We start from the raw sequence: 17,045 nt of genomic DNA, 5'->3' as shown, positions 1-17,045 counted from the left end.
GGCAGACTGACTGAAATACACTGCTGAGAGGAGCAGCGGGCAAGACAGGAGAGGTCTGCCACGCCATATGGGACCCTCGCCAGCCCACCAGGATCGAACTGGTGCAGCAGAGGCTGTGGACAGCTTCACAGTGCGGCTCTCAACCGCCTGTGCCACTAGGGGAGGCCCATAAATATTTTATGTAATCATTGTATCAGCTATGCATTAAGTTTCATTATCTGGACATACAGATAAGAAAAGGCACAATCTGAGTGTCTTCAATGAGAAAAAGATTTGGAGACCTTCACTCATTCAACTATTTTGAGGTATTTCCTGTGTGTCAGTCACTGAGCCAAACTATAGTAAAACAGTGCTGAACAGGGGGGCACAGAACTTTCTCCTTTTAATGAGTTCGCATCTCAATTTCAAGGTGAATTACATCCAAACACAATGACAGAGCTCACTGGTAAGACTAATGAACCACTTAAAATGGGAGGGTAAAGTGGGTGATATTTCTCCTGGTTACTAAAAGGAAAGGAGACTAGAGGGAATCCCAAAGAAAACAGTCTTTTGTTCTGGTAGTTAATAGCAATTAGTCAACAGAAAACAAACTTATTCAGGAACTACAGCATCTATTTCATGCTTGTCATATGCCAGGCATGGTTCAAAGCCATTTATGAGAATTCTATAATCTAACCTCACAATCTCTTTTGTGTTTGGGAGGTTCTATTATTATCCTCATTTTCACATGAGAAAAGAAGGCACAGAAAGATGCCATAAAAGTTAAACAAGATCACACCTCATAAAATGTGGAGTTATGACTGGAATCCAGGCACTGCAAGGGCAACATTAGGCTCCTTGCCACCTCATTCTACATCTCGTAATCTTATCATAATGCAGTTCTGACTTGGCTTAGGGAGATTTTTGTTGCGTAGGTGGTGGTGGTGGTGGTGATGGTGGTTGTGGTGGGGGGTGGGGTGCGGGGAGGCAGCACTGACAGCCTTACTAACATCAAGCAAAAAATTTGGCTGCCAATGAATGTTTATAAGTGAATCTATCATAAATAATTCACTGAGAGACAGTATCTCACAATCGATGTACGATCTCCCTTTTTAATAGTTAAAAATACCACCAAAATGCTTTTAGCAACAAGATACTGAGAATTCTATTGGATTTCTCATTTCAAAAGTGACTCTCCCTAAGTGGAAGATTTTCTTGTAGGTTGCTTAAATGTCTAAGAATTTAAGGTATCAGGCTAAACATAATGTATCATTTTTCTCCTACATCACAGAACTTAAACATTTCCTTAAGGACTTAATTAGCTAATAACAACTGAGCCACTCCTGTCTAGAGAATCACATCAGCAAACCCAAACTTAAAAAACTTGGGTGCCCTTGTAAATACAAACTGGACCAGAAACATATATTCAGTCAGTTATTCACCAAACACTAGTCCAACTCTGGTTTTGACAGCCCAAAAAAATCTGAATATGCGGCCCCAACCAATCAGGTATTTTCTATTTTTGTCTTCCATGTTCTTTATTCTTAATCTACATTAAGTTTCCTGCCTTCCATTTATTTTGCATTTCTCCACAGGACACCATCTATTTCATGAAGAGCTTTATAATTTTATATCACCTAAATTATTAAAGTTTATTTAAACATGACCAACATTTACTATGGTCCTGCTCTATTCCAGACAACAGAGTGATCTATGTATGTTGACTTCTTTAAATATTAAACACCCTTTATGTTACTGTTATTGTCCTCATTTTACACATGGCAAACTGAGGAACAGAAAATTTGCATAATTTTTCAAATACCCATACTGGTATCAAATAGAAGGACATGGAATTTACTAATTGTGTCACCAGCTGCCACGTGCTAAATCACTGTGCTATACCAACAGTCACACAGCCAAAGCACAGACTAATACTAATATTTATATGAAAATGCAGCAAATAATCCCTTGAAATCCCATATATTGCCCAACTGTCTCTGCTGAACTTCTAATACACCTTTGAAAATAGTCAAATATCTTGGTCCACTTAAAGCCAAACAAAAAGATTAAAAAATCAAGTTATCTATAAGTTAAGGAAGAATAATCAGGCAACAATTTTCCAACTGTATTCTAAATTAATCTGAAATAATTCCAGTAAGCTATAAAAATAATTCTGTTTGTTTAATAAGGGGACAGGTAGTAAGCACAGTTAGTAAGTGCTTGGGTTGTGAAGTCATGAAAACAAACTATCCCTGACTTAGTACGTAAATGACTTGAACTATTCAAGATGCTCCTCCATCTGTAAATTGAGTTGATCACAGTTGCCCAACTTACTGGGTTAACATATAATTGACTGAGATTACAAATGAAGGGTTACTAGTACATAAAGACACTTGAAATATTACGATGATTTTTTTTGTTGTTGTCATTATTGGGTACCGTATTCTAAAGAGCATTGACTATTTGAAATCTCCCATATTTGAATTGCAACTATCAGACTGTAGATAGGCAGTACAAAAAATTCACACAAGACTTTCAAAATTGTTTCTTATGTTCTACTAATGACTCTGGGGAAATCAGAATCTCAGATATATAAGAAGCATGTGCTGCTCCAAGATGCCTATGTCCCTCGTGAGCAGAGCATGCCAGCCACTGCCACAAAGCCTAAAGATGGATGCTAGTGACAGCCTAGCACTCTTCCCTTCACCAGGACACCCACGTTTACACAGAGAGAAGGGTCCAGTAGTAGCAGGAGAGGTGGTTACCAGGTTAGTACATTATTAAGTATAATACTGCAAGTTGTTATAACATTTTCTGCCACTCATGAGGTTTTGTTTTACATAGCACCTATTTTATATTTATAAAAACATATAAAGTTACTTAACGATACCTTTGAAGTTATATCCCCTCCCCCTTGCATAGCTTATCTCCATGTAAGAATTTTTGTTAACTCTTAATATTATTTTCTCATTTAAGGATATCGACCAACAAGATTAACTTTTATCTCAAGACAGCCTGGATTTTAGGAGCTAAGAAGAGTCACTGAAGTAAACATTGCTTCTCTATATAATGATAACACTGTTTGCTCTGTGGACACAGAAGTAGCCTTGACTAAATAAGACACAAAACCCAGTCACGTGTGTTCACTAATTTTATCATGTGACATCAGTGTCACAGAGCAGGCCAAGGCTGCTCTCCTCAGAGTCGTACCTCATCTGCTTACAACGGTCATTCCTAAAAATGTTCTTTGGGACAATTTTTATAAAGCATTTTGCCTTTGTACAGACTAGATAGGTAAACAAAGGAACTGACTACAATTGTCAACCTCAGTTAGGTTTATATTTATTTCCATTTTTAAATATAAAGAACCACTCCCACCACCCCCCAATCCTGTAGAATAGAAAATAAAATATACCTTCTAATACATAAAATAAGGGAGGGGTAGGTACAAGATGAACAAGATTGGTAGCACATTTAAATATTGTCATGAAATCAGTTTTAACTCCAGTTTAATGCCAGCACAAATTAAGGGCATATAGCAGGTGCTATGGGGAAGTATAAGATTTAAATACACTGAAAGCTTTTATTTTATTTTTACAGATTTATTTATTTATGTATACAAAAACTGGGGTGTAGGCCAGTGGTGTGGGGTGTGAGAGGATTCACCAGGGACAGAATGGGGAGCAGAACATGGGGATCCACTGAAATGCACTGCTGAGGGGAGCAGCAGGAGAGACAGGAGAGGTCTGCTATGCCAAGAGGGTTAGCCTCCTGGCCAGGGATCAAACTCATGCTGCTGTGGCTGGTGTGGCGATAGCTTGATAGCACTGAGGCTTTCACCCCTGTACCACCAGGGAGACCCTACACTGTAAGCATTTAAATGCACCTGATGTGGCACCAATGGTGTTCTAAGCATTCTGAATTCAACTGCTCACTTCTTAAGGAATCATTTTTCCTCAAAATGATTTTTTCCTTTGATCTTCCTATTAGATTTTCTACATTATAGAAGTCCTTTCTTTTTTGAAACTTACCCCCCAATCCAGATATTCGTCTATATCTTTAAAAGAAAAAAATTCTATGAGACTAACTACTAAAATACATGAGAAAAAGAAATTCTAATGAAATTCCAGTATTTCCTTATTTCTTATTTTTATGACTACACTTTAAGATCCTAATTAAGTGCTAATGGATGTGCCTTTTAAAGAAGGTGCTACATGAAACTGACTTCCCCTTTGTCTCAGATACAGTGGGTAGTTGTGTCTGGCTGACATGGACAAGAGGAAATGTGGTGTACGTCGTATCTGAAATATTTTCAGGCCTCGGCAACTGAGATATTTTATTCCAATTCCTAGAAATCAGGCACCAACACTGCGAAATTAATTTCTTTTGGATATTTTTAGGTGATTGCCCTTTATAAATATAGAATAAGATATAATGACAAATGCATTACAAGTGTTACTCATATATTAAGTGATACTGATATCAGTATCACTTCTTAGACATGTAAATGACCTCTCCTTTCCCTATTTCTTATTTTTACCAATCTCTATAAAATGTCAAATTTAGGAACGAAATACGGTTACCAAAAGGAATTAACTGAGTTAAAGAAACTATTAAAGAAATGAATGAAAACCATGGCAGAGGGTGTCAAATAATTTTAAGTGGAAGTTAGTAATAGGTACATAAACAGATATAGAGGGATTCACAGAAGCACTAAGTCCCAGACATCTGCATTCACTAAAAGCAATTTCAAAAAAAAAGAACATAGGGTTCTTTTTTATTCCCAAGTAAGTAGTTTTGTGAATAACCTACACCCTCCCTGTTTACTAAAAGACGGAGAAAACGTTATCATAAAACCAAGTGATCTTTACTAGTCACATACACAGTAAGAGAATCCTAGGCTGAATACAGGAAGGTCTGGCAAATGGCCAGGAAACAACGTGTATAAGTAAGAAGGAAGCTTCCCTCGAGCTCAAAGGTGTGGGGTCTTCAACCAGTCCCTCAGGTTAAAGGCTACATTGGTGGTTCTCAAACTTTTCATTATTTTTAAGTGACAATACAAAAGATCATAGTAAGTGGGTCTGAGAATAAGACAGAAGATAAAGGTGACTCCCTAGCCACTCTACAAAATCGGGAACACCATTCCAGTGGCTTTCCAGCCCAGTCTTCTAGTGTCCTTGCTATTTTTGGTATCCCAGCCAAATATTCCCTCATTCTTCTCACTTCACTGTAGGTGGTCACTCAGATATAGAAAGGAAACCGGTAAAATCCCAATAATCTAAGTAGTTGTTTTTATTACTATTGGTATTAGGCATGTATCTTACTAACTTCCTCACATTTTATAGGAAGACATTTACAGTGCACTTTGTCTTAAGTGTTTTTTTAACTTGCTTTTTTTTTTTTTCTTAGTTATTTCTTCTGGGAAAAAATAGTTATAGCAAAGCAAACTATTATTGGGTATAAGGCCTTGCATTGGGTAATTGTTCCAATGTACATATATTTTTATTGTCTTGGCACCTAGTATTCGTCGTGAGAAAAATTTTTCAGGGCCTCCCCGGTGGCGCAGCGGTTGAGCGCTGGGTTGCGAACCTGCCCGCTGCCTCTGCGGCGCCGGTTCGATCCCTGGCTGCTCCCCGGCCACCGGAGGAGGGTCCCACATGGCGCGCAGACCTCTCCTGCTGCCCGCTGCTCCCCTCAGCAGTGTACTTCGGTCCTTCTGCCTGCTCTGCTCCCCGCTCTGGCTCTGGTGAATTCTCTCACCCTCCCATGCTTCTGACTGTGCTTGTATAAACAAAAAAATAAATAAATAAATAAACAAATAAATAAATAAATAAATAAATAAATAAATAAATAAATAAAAAGAAAAATTTTTCAAATAATCTATTTTGATCTCAACAAATGAGATATAGTCAACTGTAAATCTCCTTGGCATTTGCTAGTCTGTGTCAGTGTTCTCCTATTTTATGTAATATTATGGTGACTTTGTGCTTATTTTAACCTCCACACTACACACAAAAGCCTCATGAAGGGCTAGGTGAGTTCTCAGTCATTCTGTAACAGTGTGATATCCAGAGGAAGGGCAGGTTTTAGGTTCCCGGCCCCACCCAAGGAAGGATGAGCTGGGCAGAAGGAGAGGCAAGAAGAAGACAGGAGGAGACACCAGGAGCAGATTGATATGTGAAGACACATTTGCCTCTCGACCTTGAACTTGTACCAGAAACTTGGGGGACATTAAAAGAAACACTTGAAAGAGACAAAGTCGTGGGTGAGAGGGCCACGGAGAAGCTGACAATGGCAGCCTTTATCTAGACTTGCATTTTGATTTTGCTTTTTTCCTTCCATACTTGTCAAGCCCTTTCTGCCCTTTTCACTATGGGTCCCCGCCAGAAAGTACCTTACACTTGTGGCAAGCTTTTGGGCCTCAGTGGCCCCACTTTGGACCAATCCTGTTGGCTGGGCATTTACCCATGAGGAGATGGGTAACTTTTGGTGTTTCGTGGGAAAACTATTTTAACTATATTCCTTCTCTTCTCTTTATGACACACTAATTGTCTTTCTATTGCACACCAATTGTATTAAAGTTCCTTTCCATTGAAGGTCTTACACACTTATGTGGTGGAATGGCAGAACCCATTTAGAGTAGGTTTGGGGGCCCTAGGGTACCCCTCAATCTGCTCATTAACAATTGGCCTATCTATGTTAATAGGTAAATCTGCAGATAACTGACTTTACTCATCCCACAACACTCCCTATTAAATGAAAGCCAGTAAAACAATCTAACTCTTCTTAAGCAAACACATTTCCCCCCTCTCATCATCTTTAAAAGTCCTATGTGTTCCCTCTCGCTAAACAGTACTGTGTGGGGGTGCTAAAAGTATATCCTCATTAAGTGTGCTAGCTCACAACTTCCTCATAGCACTCTATCTCCATCTAAGAGCACATTCATTAATTTCTCAAGGCCCAGTTAACTTCAAACTCAACAACATTATTTCAAATATTATGGACACATGAATCAAGTTTTCATTTAATATTAGACCTTCCCCCACATATGGAATGGAACTGTATGGCAACAGAAAAATCTTCACTTACCCCATGGCTATGCTGGACCCCAACTGACTGTTTTTCACATGCCCCCAATTCCTACTATCCCTTAGGGCAATTTTCAGAAACAATGTAATTACAAAGAATGAACTACTGCATTCAAACACAAGCCTGAGACTGTAGCTAGATAAACAGCTTCATATGGCATTTCATGACAACATACACCAAATAATGTTCATAACACTGTGATTTCATTGCATGATAAACATCAATTTACCATAAAAAAAATACAAACTTGTCACCATTTTCACCTTGTTTCAATTGAATTGGCCTTGTTCAGATAAGCAAGCCTATCTCTTACAGACACAGTTTATAGATAAACTGTGTGAAATCGGGTATGCGTATGCAGAATTACACTGCCTTCTATCATAACCTGATACTGCCACACTGCACATGTGGTTTCCAAGCTTACTTTATCTGGATCTTTCTGAATCTATTCTCCATGCTATTAAACTGAGCACATTCCACATCGTTCAAAAGTAATTACACTTTTGTCTAGAGTGTAGGAGACTGCTTTCCCTACACAATGAAATTCTCATTATTAGAACTGGCACAATAACTGCACTGGTATTAACAACAGTGTGTATTATATCATCACAATAACTTACGCTAAGTTTGGTGTACAAAGGTAATCAGAAATTTAAAACCTTATAAAAATCATCATGTAAAAGTAGGAATCTTTACCATACCATAATTAAGCTCCTATTCCATGACTTATTTTTAAATAACACTTAATTTTTTCTCTTTTCCTTCATAAATTTTCTGCACAGTACTTTACACATAACATTATCCTAGTCAAAGAGCAAAAATACATTACTAATGGCTGTTAGATTGGCAAAACTTACATAAAGAATATTTTAAGACACAGCTATAATAATTACAATTTAACTTATTTTGGGTACATAAAGAATCCCAAGAGTTGACACAGAGCCTTAGCAAATAAATGCCTCACTCTGTTGTGTGTACTGAATGAACTCTTTCAGCATTTAAAGTTGGGTTTTCATAAACTGGTGCTCCATTATCTGCTCAACCTCTTAGATCAACTTAAAAAGATTCTCTTTTCTTCTTTTGATAGACTTCAGGAAGAAATTTACTCACATGGAATGTTGCTTTAGGATAACCAGTGTCTCTGAAGTCTTTAAACACACCAACATCAAGATACATCAAATTACTGACTTCAACACAGTATATACTCAGAGTGCATAAAAATTCCAGGAAAATGTTATCATTATAAACAATAAAATACACTATAACATCCTACTTCCAAATTCAAGAGACTCTTCAAATGTTTAAAAAATACAAATGCAGTTTTTACTGGATATAAAATCCAGCTATTCCAAATATTTTTAAGTAAAAATACTGCATTGTTGGAATAGTTATATATTTTAAAAATCAATCATAGGAACTTGCCACTCTCCTGTTATACAAAACTGTTCACTCAACTCAAGAGAAACTTAAGGAGCCAAAAGAAAGTTGGGCTGAGGTAAGAGTAAAGTTTTTGTTAAAAAAAAAAAAAAGACAAGTGATTATTCAGTAACAACGGGTGGTCAAGACTTTCATTTCACATCACATTTGACACTAGAACAACAACAATCTAACCCACAGAAGTAGCAAGCAACCAGACAGAAAATGAGAACCAAAATGGCCACCACAGAGTCCCCTGGCTGCCTGCAATGCTTCCACCTGGTTCTCTTCAGACTTAAACTATTCCCTCACTGACTGACTGAAGAGAGGACATGCTCTGGATAGTCCTATGTAAATAAACCCATCTATAACAAAACCATTATTTAAAATGGCCATAAATTACAGCAATTCTTGCTGGTTTTGGAAAGATGAAGTATCAGCTTCCAAATGAGGTTTAAAAAAAGGGGAGTGGGTCAAGAAGGGCAGATCTGAAGCTTTAGGTCACCTTTCCACTCATGTCTGAATCAGCCTTGCCAACCTTGCTCTTCACTTTTTATTACACACGAATCATATGTTCCTATTAATCGCTTGGTACAATTATGAGTGCTTCCGAGAAAGATCAATAGAATCAGTCTTTCTCATACTTACAACTACTGGTGACTGGACCTTTAATTGATTAGAAATCTGATAGTATTGTGTGTGTGTGAGTGTGTATAAAATCTGCCTCAGTTTATCTATAGTGCACTCTAAACAGTGAGTAAAATCTTTCAAGAATAGATGAATTTACAGTATTACTACCACTGGACAACTTTTGGGGGGTTCCTCTTAGTTAGGCACTTAATTTCTTTAAAATATTAAGGGTGGGCCTCCCCGGTGGTGCAGCAGGTTGAGTGCAGCACTATGAAGCTGTCTGTAGCCTCTGCAGTGTGGGTTTGATTGCCGGCTGGCCAGGGAAATACCCACATGGCAAGGCAGACCTCTCCTGTCTTGCCCACTGCTCCCCTCAGCAGTGCTTTCATTCTGTCTGCCTGTTCTGCTCCCCACTCTGTCTCTGGTGAATCCTCTCACCCTCCCATGCCTCTGGCCTGTATCCTAGTTCTTGTATAAAAATAAATAAAATATTTGAAAAAAATTTTAAAAAATAAAATATTAAGGGAATAAACACAACTTCGGAAAGAATTACATCCCTATCTGACCCAATTCCTAACCTTAACTCTTGCAAACTCTGAATATGAAGGGCCCTAAATTCTCAAAATTTTTACATAGCAACAGTCACAAAGTGTAGAGGACATTTATCTCAGGAACTTTCCAAGTTAAGTTTTACACTGAAAAGTTCTCTCTGAAATTTAAAGTCAGCATTACAGGGATTAACCATCAGTTTTACTTTTTCTAAACTTTGCGGGCAATACAAACCTAGATTTCCCAATATCTCTTAAGAGTGGTGTATGAATATCACACATAAAGAGGAAATGAAATCTGGAAACATTTTTTTCTTATGCTGAACTCTATGATACAAAGACCATGACCCATTCTCCCTGTTTTCAAAGTTACCATACAGGAAAAAAAATATATTTTCCTACAACAATAGAAGAATCTGCGATGTGACTATTACAATGGCCTTGTATCTAGGGGGGTTGGGGAAGGTATTTGTGTTGAATAACAATTGTACAAATATATTCAATCATGTTGATGAATGGGTAAAATGTTTAATCAGCTTAACAGCCGAATATATCATGGCTATTATAACGTACCTTTTTTTCTTTACTGGGGTATCATAGGCTTATTACACTAAATATGATTTAGGGGAATGGATTCACTCCTCCTCACATGTGGGTCACCACATCACCTCTCCCATCCAAGTACCCATACTCCTGTACTTTCAAGGAGAAAAACAGTAGAAAGAAAAGCAGACATAAAATTGTGCAAATTATAATATACGCAATGAGAAAGATTTAAACAAGTCTCACAGATAAAAGAGTAATGCAGTAACTATTTTCTGCCTTGGGAAGTCAGTGAGAGCATCTAAGAATAAACAGTTTTAGAATTCAGTCTTGTAGGGGAAACACAATTCACTGAAAAGGTAAAACACCAAAAGGGAGATCTTTTTTCAGGTAGGGGGAAAAAAAAAGCTGTGACATTCAAAGTTCACCTAGTATATATTTATGAACATGTATGAAAGACTTGGCAGGATGGAAACACCGGGTCCACATCAGGATGTGGTAGAAGATGAAAACTGGACTTTGGTACTAGGCTATATTCTAAGATGAAGAACTGTAGATAAAATCCTATAAGCAACAAAGATACACAATAACTTCCAAAGTGGGATAAATAGTCTAACTGATTTTTCAGGAAAACAAGTCCAGCAGAAGTTGAAAGAAAGACTGAAAAGGAGGACAGGCTGAAAACGAGATCATACAGGAGGATCTTCCAACTGTCTGCTAAAGAGATGAAAGGCTGTTGGAACCAAGAAACATTTGAGGCAGAAACAAATTTAGAAACCTGTCAGAATGAGAGTAAGAGAAAATATCAGTGCTGATGTCACTAAAACGAAGTCACATCATTTGTATTCATACTGTATGAACTCCTAGAACAGCAGGCCTTTTTGGGTTACAGATCTACTTGCAATCTGATGAAAATGCAATCCTGCTCACATGTCTGCATACACAGAATTCTCCAATTATGTCCAGACGATCCACAGGCCCTGGTTACAAACTGCTGCTCTAAATGAAGCTGCTTGAGGCCAGGAATTGCATCTTATTCTAACTACTTCCACACAGTCCAACAAAAAACTTGGTACACAGTAGCAGTTCATAGTAGTCTTTCCTTTAAGTAAATTCTCTATTACAAATAGAATGGCTTTATTTCACAAAGGACCTTCATGCATCAAGCATCCCCTCAAGCCAACTACAGTATGTAATGTAACATACTTCTCTCATACACTTCCTTGTGTATACTTAAAGTAATTTCCCCTTTATCTTTGTGGTATTCCTCTGGCTATATCTATTTATATTCACCCCTTCAAATATGCATGGTTGTGTTCCTAGCACTGTTAGGAAGACCAAACCAAAGAGCACTATCAGCAGGGAGGGTACTCCCTGAGAGAAGGCAGTGGTCCTAATACTGAGAGGGAAAAGGCCTGCACAGAGGCGCAAAGTCATGCATTTGCCTTCCTGACCCCATGAGCTGTACACTACCAGTTTACTCCTTTCTTTTCCTATTTTAATATTTTTGAAGGGGACCAAAAGTTGTACCACTACTTATACTTACAGCAGGGAAGAACGGAGGTATGGTGGATAGTGTAATTTAACTTCTCAAATAAGTGATAATGAGAAACATAACACATGCCTGTGTTCTGTGAAGAGCTTCTAAGCATGTTAGTAAGCCTGCACTGCAAAGCCAACTGTACCAGAAAGCCTGGTTCTCCCACTTATGAGCTGTGATCAGAAATGGTAATTAACTTCGCTGTGCCTCAGTTTCCTTATCTGTAAAATGGGATAATACTGCCTCACTGAAAATTTATGAAGATTAAACGAGTTACTATAGATAACATGCTTAAAACACTATAGCTAGATAAATGCAAGCTAAAACATTATTGTTGGTGGGGAAATCTTGGCATAAAAATAACCAGAGAAATTGTAAACTTTAGGAATAAAATGTTAAATGGTTAATGTGAATATAAAAGAGTAGGTTCTACTGCATAGCTACTAGAAAATATCTGATCTTCCTATTGACTTAATTCCGCATGCAGTAATGTGGTAACTTGAACAAGTGGGTTTATTTCAGTACTGAGCACATTTGGCATATGTAATAATTTACTAAAGAAAGGGAAAAAAAAGGATTTAACAGATTCAGAGCTGTCTTTTAAGGTATGAGACTGTGTGATGAAACATTTCTGTTGGTATAAACTGTTTCAAATTAACAGCACTGGTAACTTTGCAGGAGGAGAGGAGAGGAAGAGGCAGCATGAAACTGTGATATCTACACACCTCAGTCATGTTGTCAAGGCAAGGGCAGCATTACTGACAGGTAAGTGTCCCTCTACCTTGCCAACATGCTGACAAATGTATTTAAATTCCTAAGAAGGGGCTAAAAGTCTTATGTGTATGTGTTTCTGCTCTTTAAACTTCAGCCAAAGAGGCTAGGCTGCCTTTTTTTCTTTCATCCATGAAAGCACAGTTCCCTAAACTTCTGTGGTAATCTATATGCCAGGATTAGGAGCCAGTTAAATTATCCTGAGTTTCAAATTCTAGATAGGATGCAGCCGGGAATTAATGAATTGTCAAAACAGAGTGAACGGGGCTGAGTTATACATGAATGATATCATATTATAAAAATATACTGTTTTATGCAATGTGTCTGTAATTTTCCCAGCACTGTAAAGAACGCTGGAGACCAACCTGGTAAATTAAAAAAATTAAAAACATCAACTCTATTATTGTAGAAAGGTTCAGACTATATTGTAACTATTTGGAAAAACTTTTTATCACAAATATAATTATAAGGACATTCACTTTTCATGCTGGTTATTTTTCAATGTATTACTTTAATATTATTCTTATATTTTATGTTTTTTCCTGCTAATTGAATTGTGTTTCGAGAGCAGAATTTTTGAAAAATAAAAAGGAAATCCCTAAAAGGGGGCTATCTTATACTCCCTACTGCCATCAATTTACTTATAAAGAATTCTAAGATGTTAGGAATGAATCTTGGGTATGGTTATAAAGCAGATGATAATTATAAAACAAAGGACTAAAGTCCAACTCATTGAGTAGCAGACTGGTCCAAAAGTGAGTGTAGGCACAACAGACCATGAGAAACCTACCATTGTACTGTGCTGAGAAGTGGGAGTCCTATGGCCACAAGCCTCTTGCGTCAGCAGAGAAACTGGCTGAAATTCCTCTGAGTGAGGCTTGTTGGGAAAACTCACATGCAAGGGAAGGTGAAAGGCTGGGAGGCCGTCACTCTCCTCTTCCTCCACTTTCTGTCTGCTTGTCACCATGGCTACCTCTCCATCTGCTTCCCCATACGGAGAGGCTGGTCGCTTGGAAGACATCCTGGAAGGAACAAAAGAGGAGAAAATAATGAAACCTCCACATAAATCCTTAATGCCGTCATTGTGTGGTTAGGGGCCATTGTAACAGAAATGCCTTTTTGTGCTGGCAGAGAGCAGGAAACCATCCAAATACCACTGCAAAGCACACACAATCAGAAACAATGGCCAAGCAGGTAGCAACAGAACAGTGCTTGTTTGTTGTGAGAATAATACACTAATATAGCACTCTCTTGTATTCTGGCTTCTTAAACAAGAGAATTCACCTAAGAATACTGCATAATGAAAGACCGTTCCATTTTAAAAGAAAGAAAAATACCCATCTAGTTTTACACTTTGATAGACTTTATTGAAGACAGAACAGCTATGAATAGCAAATACTGTTGGCAGTGAAAATAAGGGAAATATCTAAAATTTCTTTAATCAAAAAATAAACAAAATAAATGCATGATTGCCATTATAACAAATCTGTATTTATTAAAAGTAAGATTATTGTGAAATGTAGAAATATTGGTTATAAGCAAACCTCAGAGCAACCAACAAAAAGTTTGATATTTGTTGAAAACATATTAACAATTGAATACATTTTATGAGAACTTGTAATCTGAAAAATTGGGGGCTTTTTTTTCATCTCCTCCTCAAATGACCCCATTTTGGCATTAAAGCTCTAATACCAAATTTGTAAAGTAGTAAAATAGTTGAGGTTAACATATATTTCATTTCCACAATTATATAAAGATTAAGATGCAGATTCTCAGGCCTATTCTCTTATTAGAATACCTAAGCAAAATGAAAAAAAAATCATGTAAGACTATTTTGTTTTGATGACCTAATGCTAAATAGACTTGGATAACTAAACAAGAATTAAACATTTTTTGGTACTCGAATATGATTGAGAATATTATCAGAAGTTAAAAATGTAGCAAATATTTTTAAACAGAAAGTTCACTTCCTTTTAAACATTTTAAATGGAAGAGGTAGTTAAATTATTTAATTAAAAATAACCCTCTTGTATTCACAACTTGATCCGACCTTGACACAGTTATGATTTTTGCCCAACAGAGTGTTTACAGAATCATCCACTCTTATTCTAGATGAGTGAGATGGAAGGCAGGAGGCATTAAGTAGCTGCCATCCTGCTTCCTTCAGCAATAGCACTGATTTTTAAATTTCTTTTTTTTCTTTTATTTTTATATTCCCCATACAATTGAAACCCCCTTAATTTGACCCCAATCCCTCCTTGACCCCTCCCATAATGTGTCTCTGGTTCATAGTTGTTTGGTGATTTTGATTTTTTCTTTCTTATAGTTATTCTTTTTCCTGGTCCCTTATTTAGGTTTTCTAGATTCCTGCTATTAGTGAGAACATCCAGTATTTTTCTTTTTCTTTCTGGCTTATTTCGCTGAGCATGATGGGCCTCCCCTGGTGGTGCAGCATTTGAGCGCTGGGCTGTGAAGCTGCCCCCAACGTCTGCAGTGCAGGTTCGATCCCCAGCCACAGGTGAGGGTCCCACATGGCACGCAGACCTCTCCTGCCACACCCACTGCTCCCCTCAGCAGTGTATTTCATCACTCTGTCTGTGCTGCTCCCCGGCTCTGGTGAATTCTCTCGACCTCCCGCGCTTCTGACTGTACCCAGTGCTTATATAAATAAACAAACAAATAAATAAATAAATAAATATTTTGAAAATAAATAAATACTTGGGGAAAAAAAAAAGTGTTGCGGGCCCATGGTGTAATGGTTAGCACTCTGGACTCTGATTTTTAAATTTCAAATGTATTGCACCAAAAGAGAGGCGTCTAGTCATTGCTGAATACTACTATTCCTGCTGTTCTAAAAAAAAAAAGTGTGTTTGAGTACTGAAGACATTTTATTTAGAAATAATACTACAGGAGAAAAATTTTAAGGGCTCTGGGCTCAATAAAACATGGATTAAAATACAAATTCTGCTAAATCCTAGCTGTGAAATTACCTTAATCTTTCTATCTCAATTTACTCATCTTTAAAGTGAGATGCAGTAAATACCTTATTTAACTTTTTGAGGATGGACTTTATACTGTGTGCAAAATGACTAGTGGAACATTTAGCACAGAGTAAACACTCAATAAACAATAGCTGTTGTTTATTTTATAAACTTTAAAACTACAGTGTAACCAATCCCCACCCTTTAAAAAACAAACAACAACAAAAAAAAAACCACTAAAGTGAGGAAAGCAGATTGCCTTCTTAAAAGTTAAACTGTAAAATCAACATGAAATACAAAATCTCCCAGTGGAGAAATACTCGCTAGCCAGTCACACTTGACAATAAATTGATCAAATGCTTAGCAAGTCAGTGTTAATCACAGGGATGTCAACTGGTTGAAGAACAGAGTAAGAGGAAGAAATGTTGGTGGCTACCACATAAATGCTGTCTAAAGAAGACACGGACTGTCATCACATTTCAGGTGGTTTTAACTATTTATGATCTCATTACCAAGATCCAAATATATTCTTATGATAGAAAAAGTAAATCTGGGACTGCAGTCAAAAATGGAAGAGTGGTCTTAGTCTCATTGTCTGCAATTAGTTATATCCAACTGTAACACTTAACACTAGATATTTAACTTCCTATAGTTCTGCTTCCACACTTTTCCAGCAAACTTCTGTTTCCCGTATAGAGAATGGATTCAAAATATTCAATGTCTTGTGAAGCAATTTATTACACTAAATCAATAAAGAGACATTTAATTATTTCTAGATTCAACATGTAAGTTGACTACTAGCCGGTGATACAATTATTATACAAACCATCATATTTACTGTTTGTTCGGCCACTGTCATTTTTGCTGGAATTAATAAATTGGTATCCTGGTGTCTAACTCAGTCTCATGTCCAATAAGTCTCTCACTACCTGAAAATTCCACACTACTGATTTCTACATTAATACTGTTAATAATGATTATGAATGTTAAAGTCTAAAATTAGACATAGGTAGGTAGATCATAAGATAGCACTACTTCTTTTTTTCATAAAACCCTAGTTTTTTCAATGTCTAAATTACCTTTGTATAAAACTGGATACCAGATAAATTCTTCCCCACTCCACCCCCAGATCCCACTGCACCCCTCTAAGTATAAGGTCAAAAACAGTGAAAATAAAGGAGCAATGATACCAGAGGCAAAAAATCCTAAAACATTACATATTTCATGGTTATTTCAATTCCATTTTTGGAGACTTGGAGACTCTTCTAAATGTGTTGAACTAGGGAGTATTTTTTACACAAATCAGGTAAAGGAATTCTTAAAGATTTTTTAAATTAGTACAATAAAAATAGCATGGCTATAGTTAAATAATCAGGAAGTGAATATAAGAAAGTAAAATATATTAAAAACTATATAGAAAGACTTCAATTTGCTGATGACATTATTTATGTTTATTCTGACTCATAGTTTCCAATAATATTAATGATAAAAATCACCAATAACATTAGATTCTTGAATTTTTGTTCCTTAGCTAAAAGGCTTTATGTA

General features: G+C 36.9%; 1 protein-coding gene and 1 long non-coding RNA gene across 18 annotated transcripts in view; one reads left to right on the top strand and one right to left on the bottom strand.

Moving 5' to 3' along the window:
• The window catches only part of SOX5 (SRY-box transcription factor 5), a 1,024,531-nt gene that overhangs the window by 320,473 nt on the left and 687,013 nt on the right, over positions 1–17,045 (bottom strand). For 15 of the 17 annotated variants that reach the window (XM_054696382.1, XM_054696384.1, XM_054696380.1 and 12 more), the window contains one exon: positions 13,307–13,538. In XM_054696382.1, coding sequence (XP_054552357.1) covers positions 13,307–13,537 — 231 coding nt within the window. In that variant the 5' untranslated portion in view covers position 13,538. The remainder of the gene's footprint in view (positions 1–13,306; positions 13,539–17,045) is intronic. The other 2 variants (XM_054696378.1, XM_054696379.1) reach the window with 1 other exon arrangement.
• On the top strand, positions 740–3,041 carry LOC129145978 (uncharacterized). Its single transcript, XR_008552246.1, has 4 exons — positions 740–910; positions 1,271–1,488; positions 2,560–2,747; positions 2,956–3,041. It is a non-coding gene; the product is annotated as an uncharacterized LOC129145978 (long non-coding RNA).

Source organism: Talpa occidentalis, unplaced genomic scaffold, assembly GCF_014898055.3.
Source record: "Talpa occidentalis isolate TD23 unplaced genomic scaffold, MPIMG_talOcc4v2.1 talOcc4.16, whole genome shotgun sequence".
Classification (NCBI taxonomy): domain Eukaryota; kingdom Metazoa; phylum Chordata; class Mammalia; order Eulipotyphla; family Talpidae; genus Talpa; species Talpa occidentalis.
This window is presented reverse-complemented; position numbering and strand designations above follow the sequence as displayed.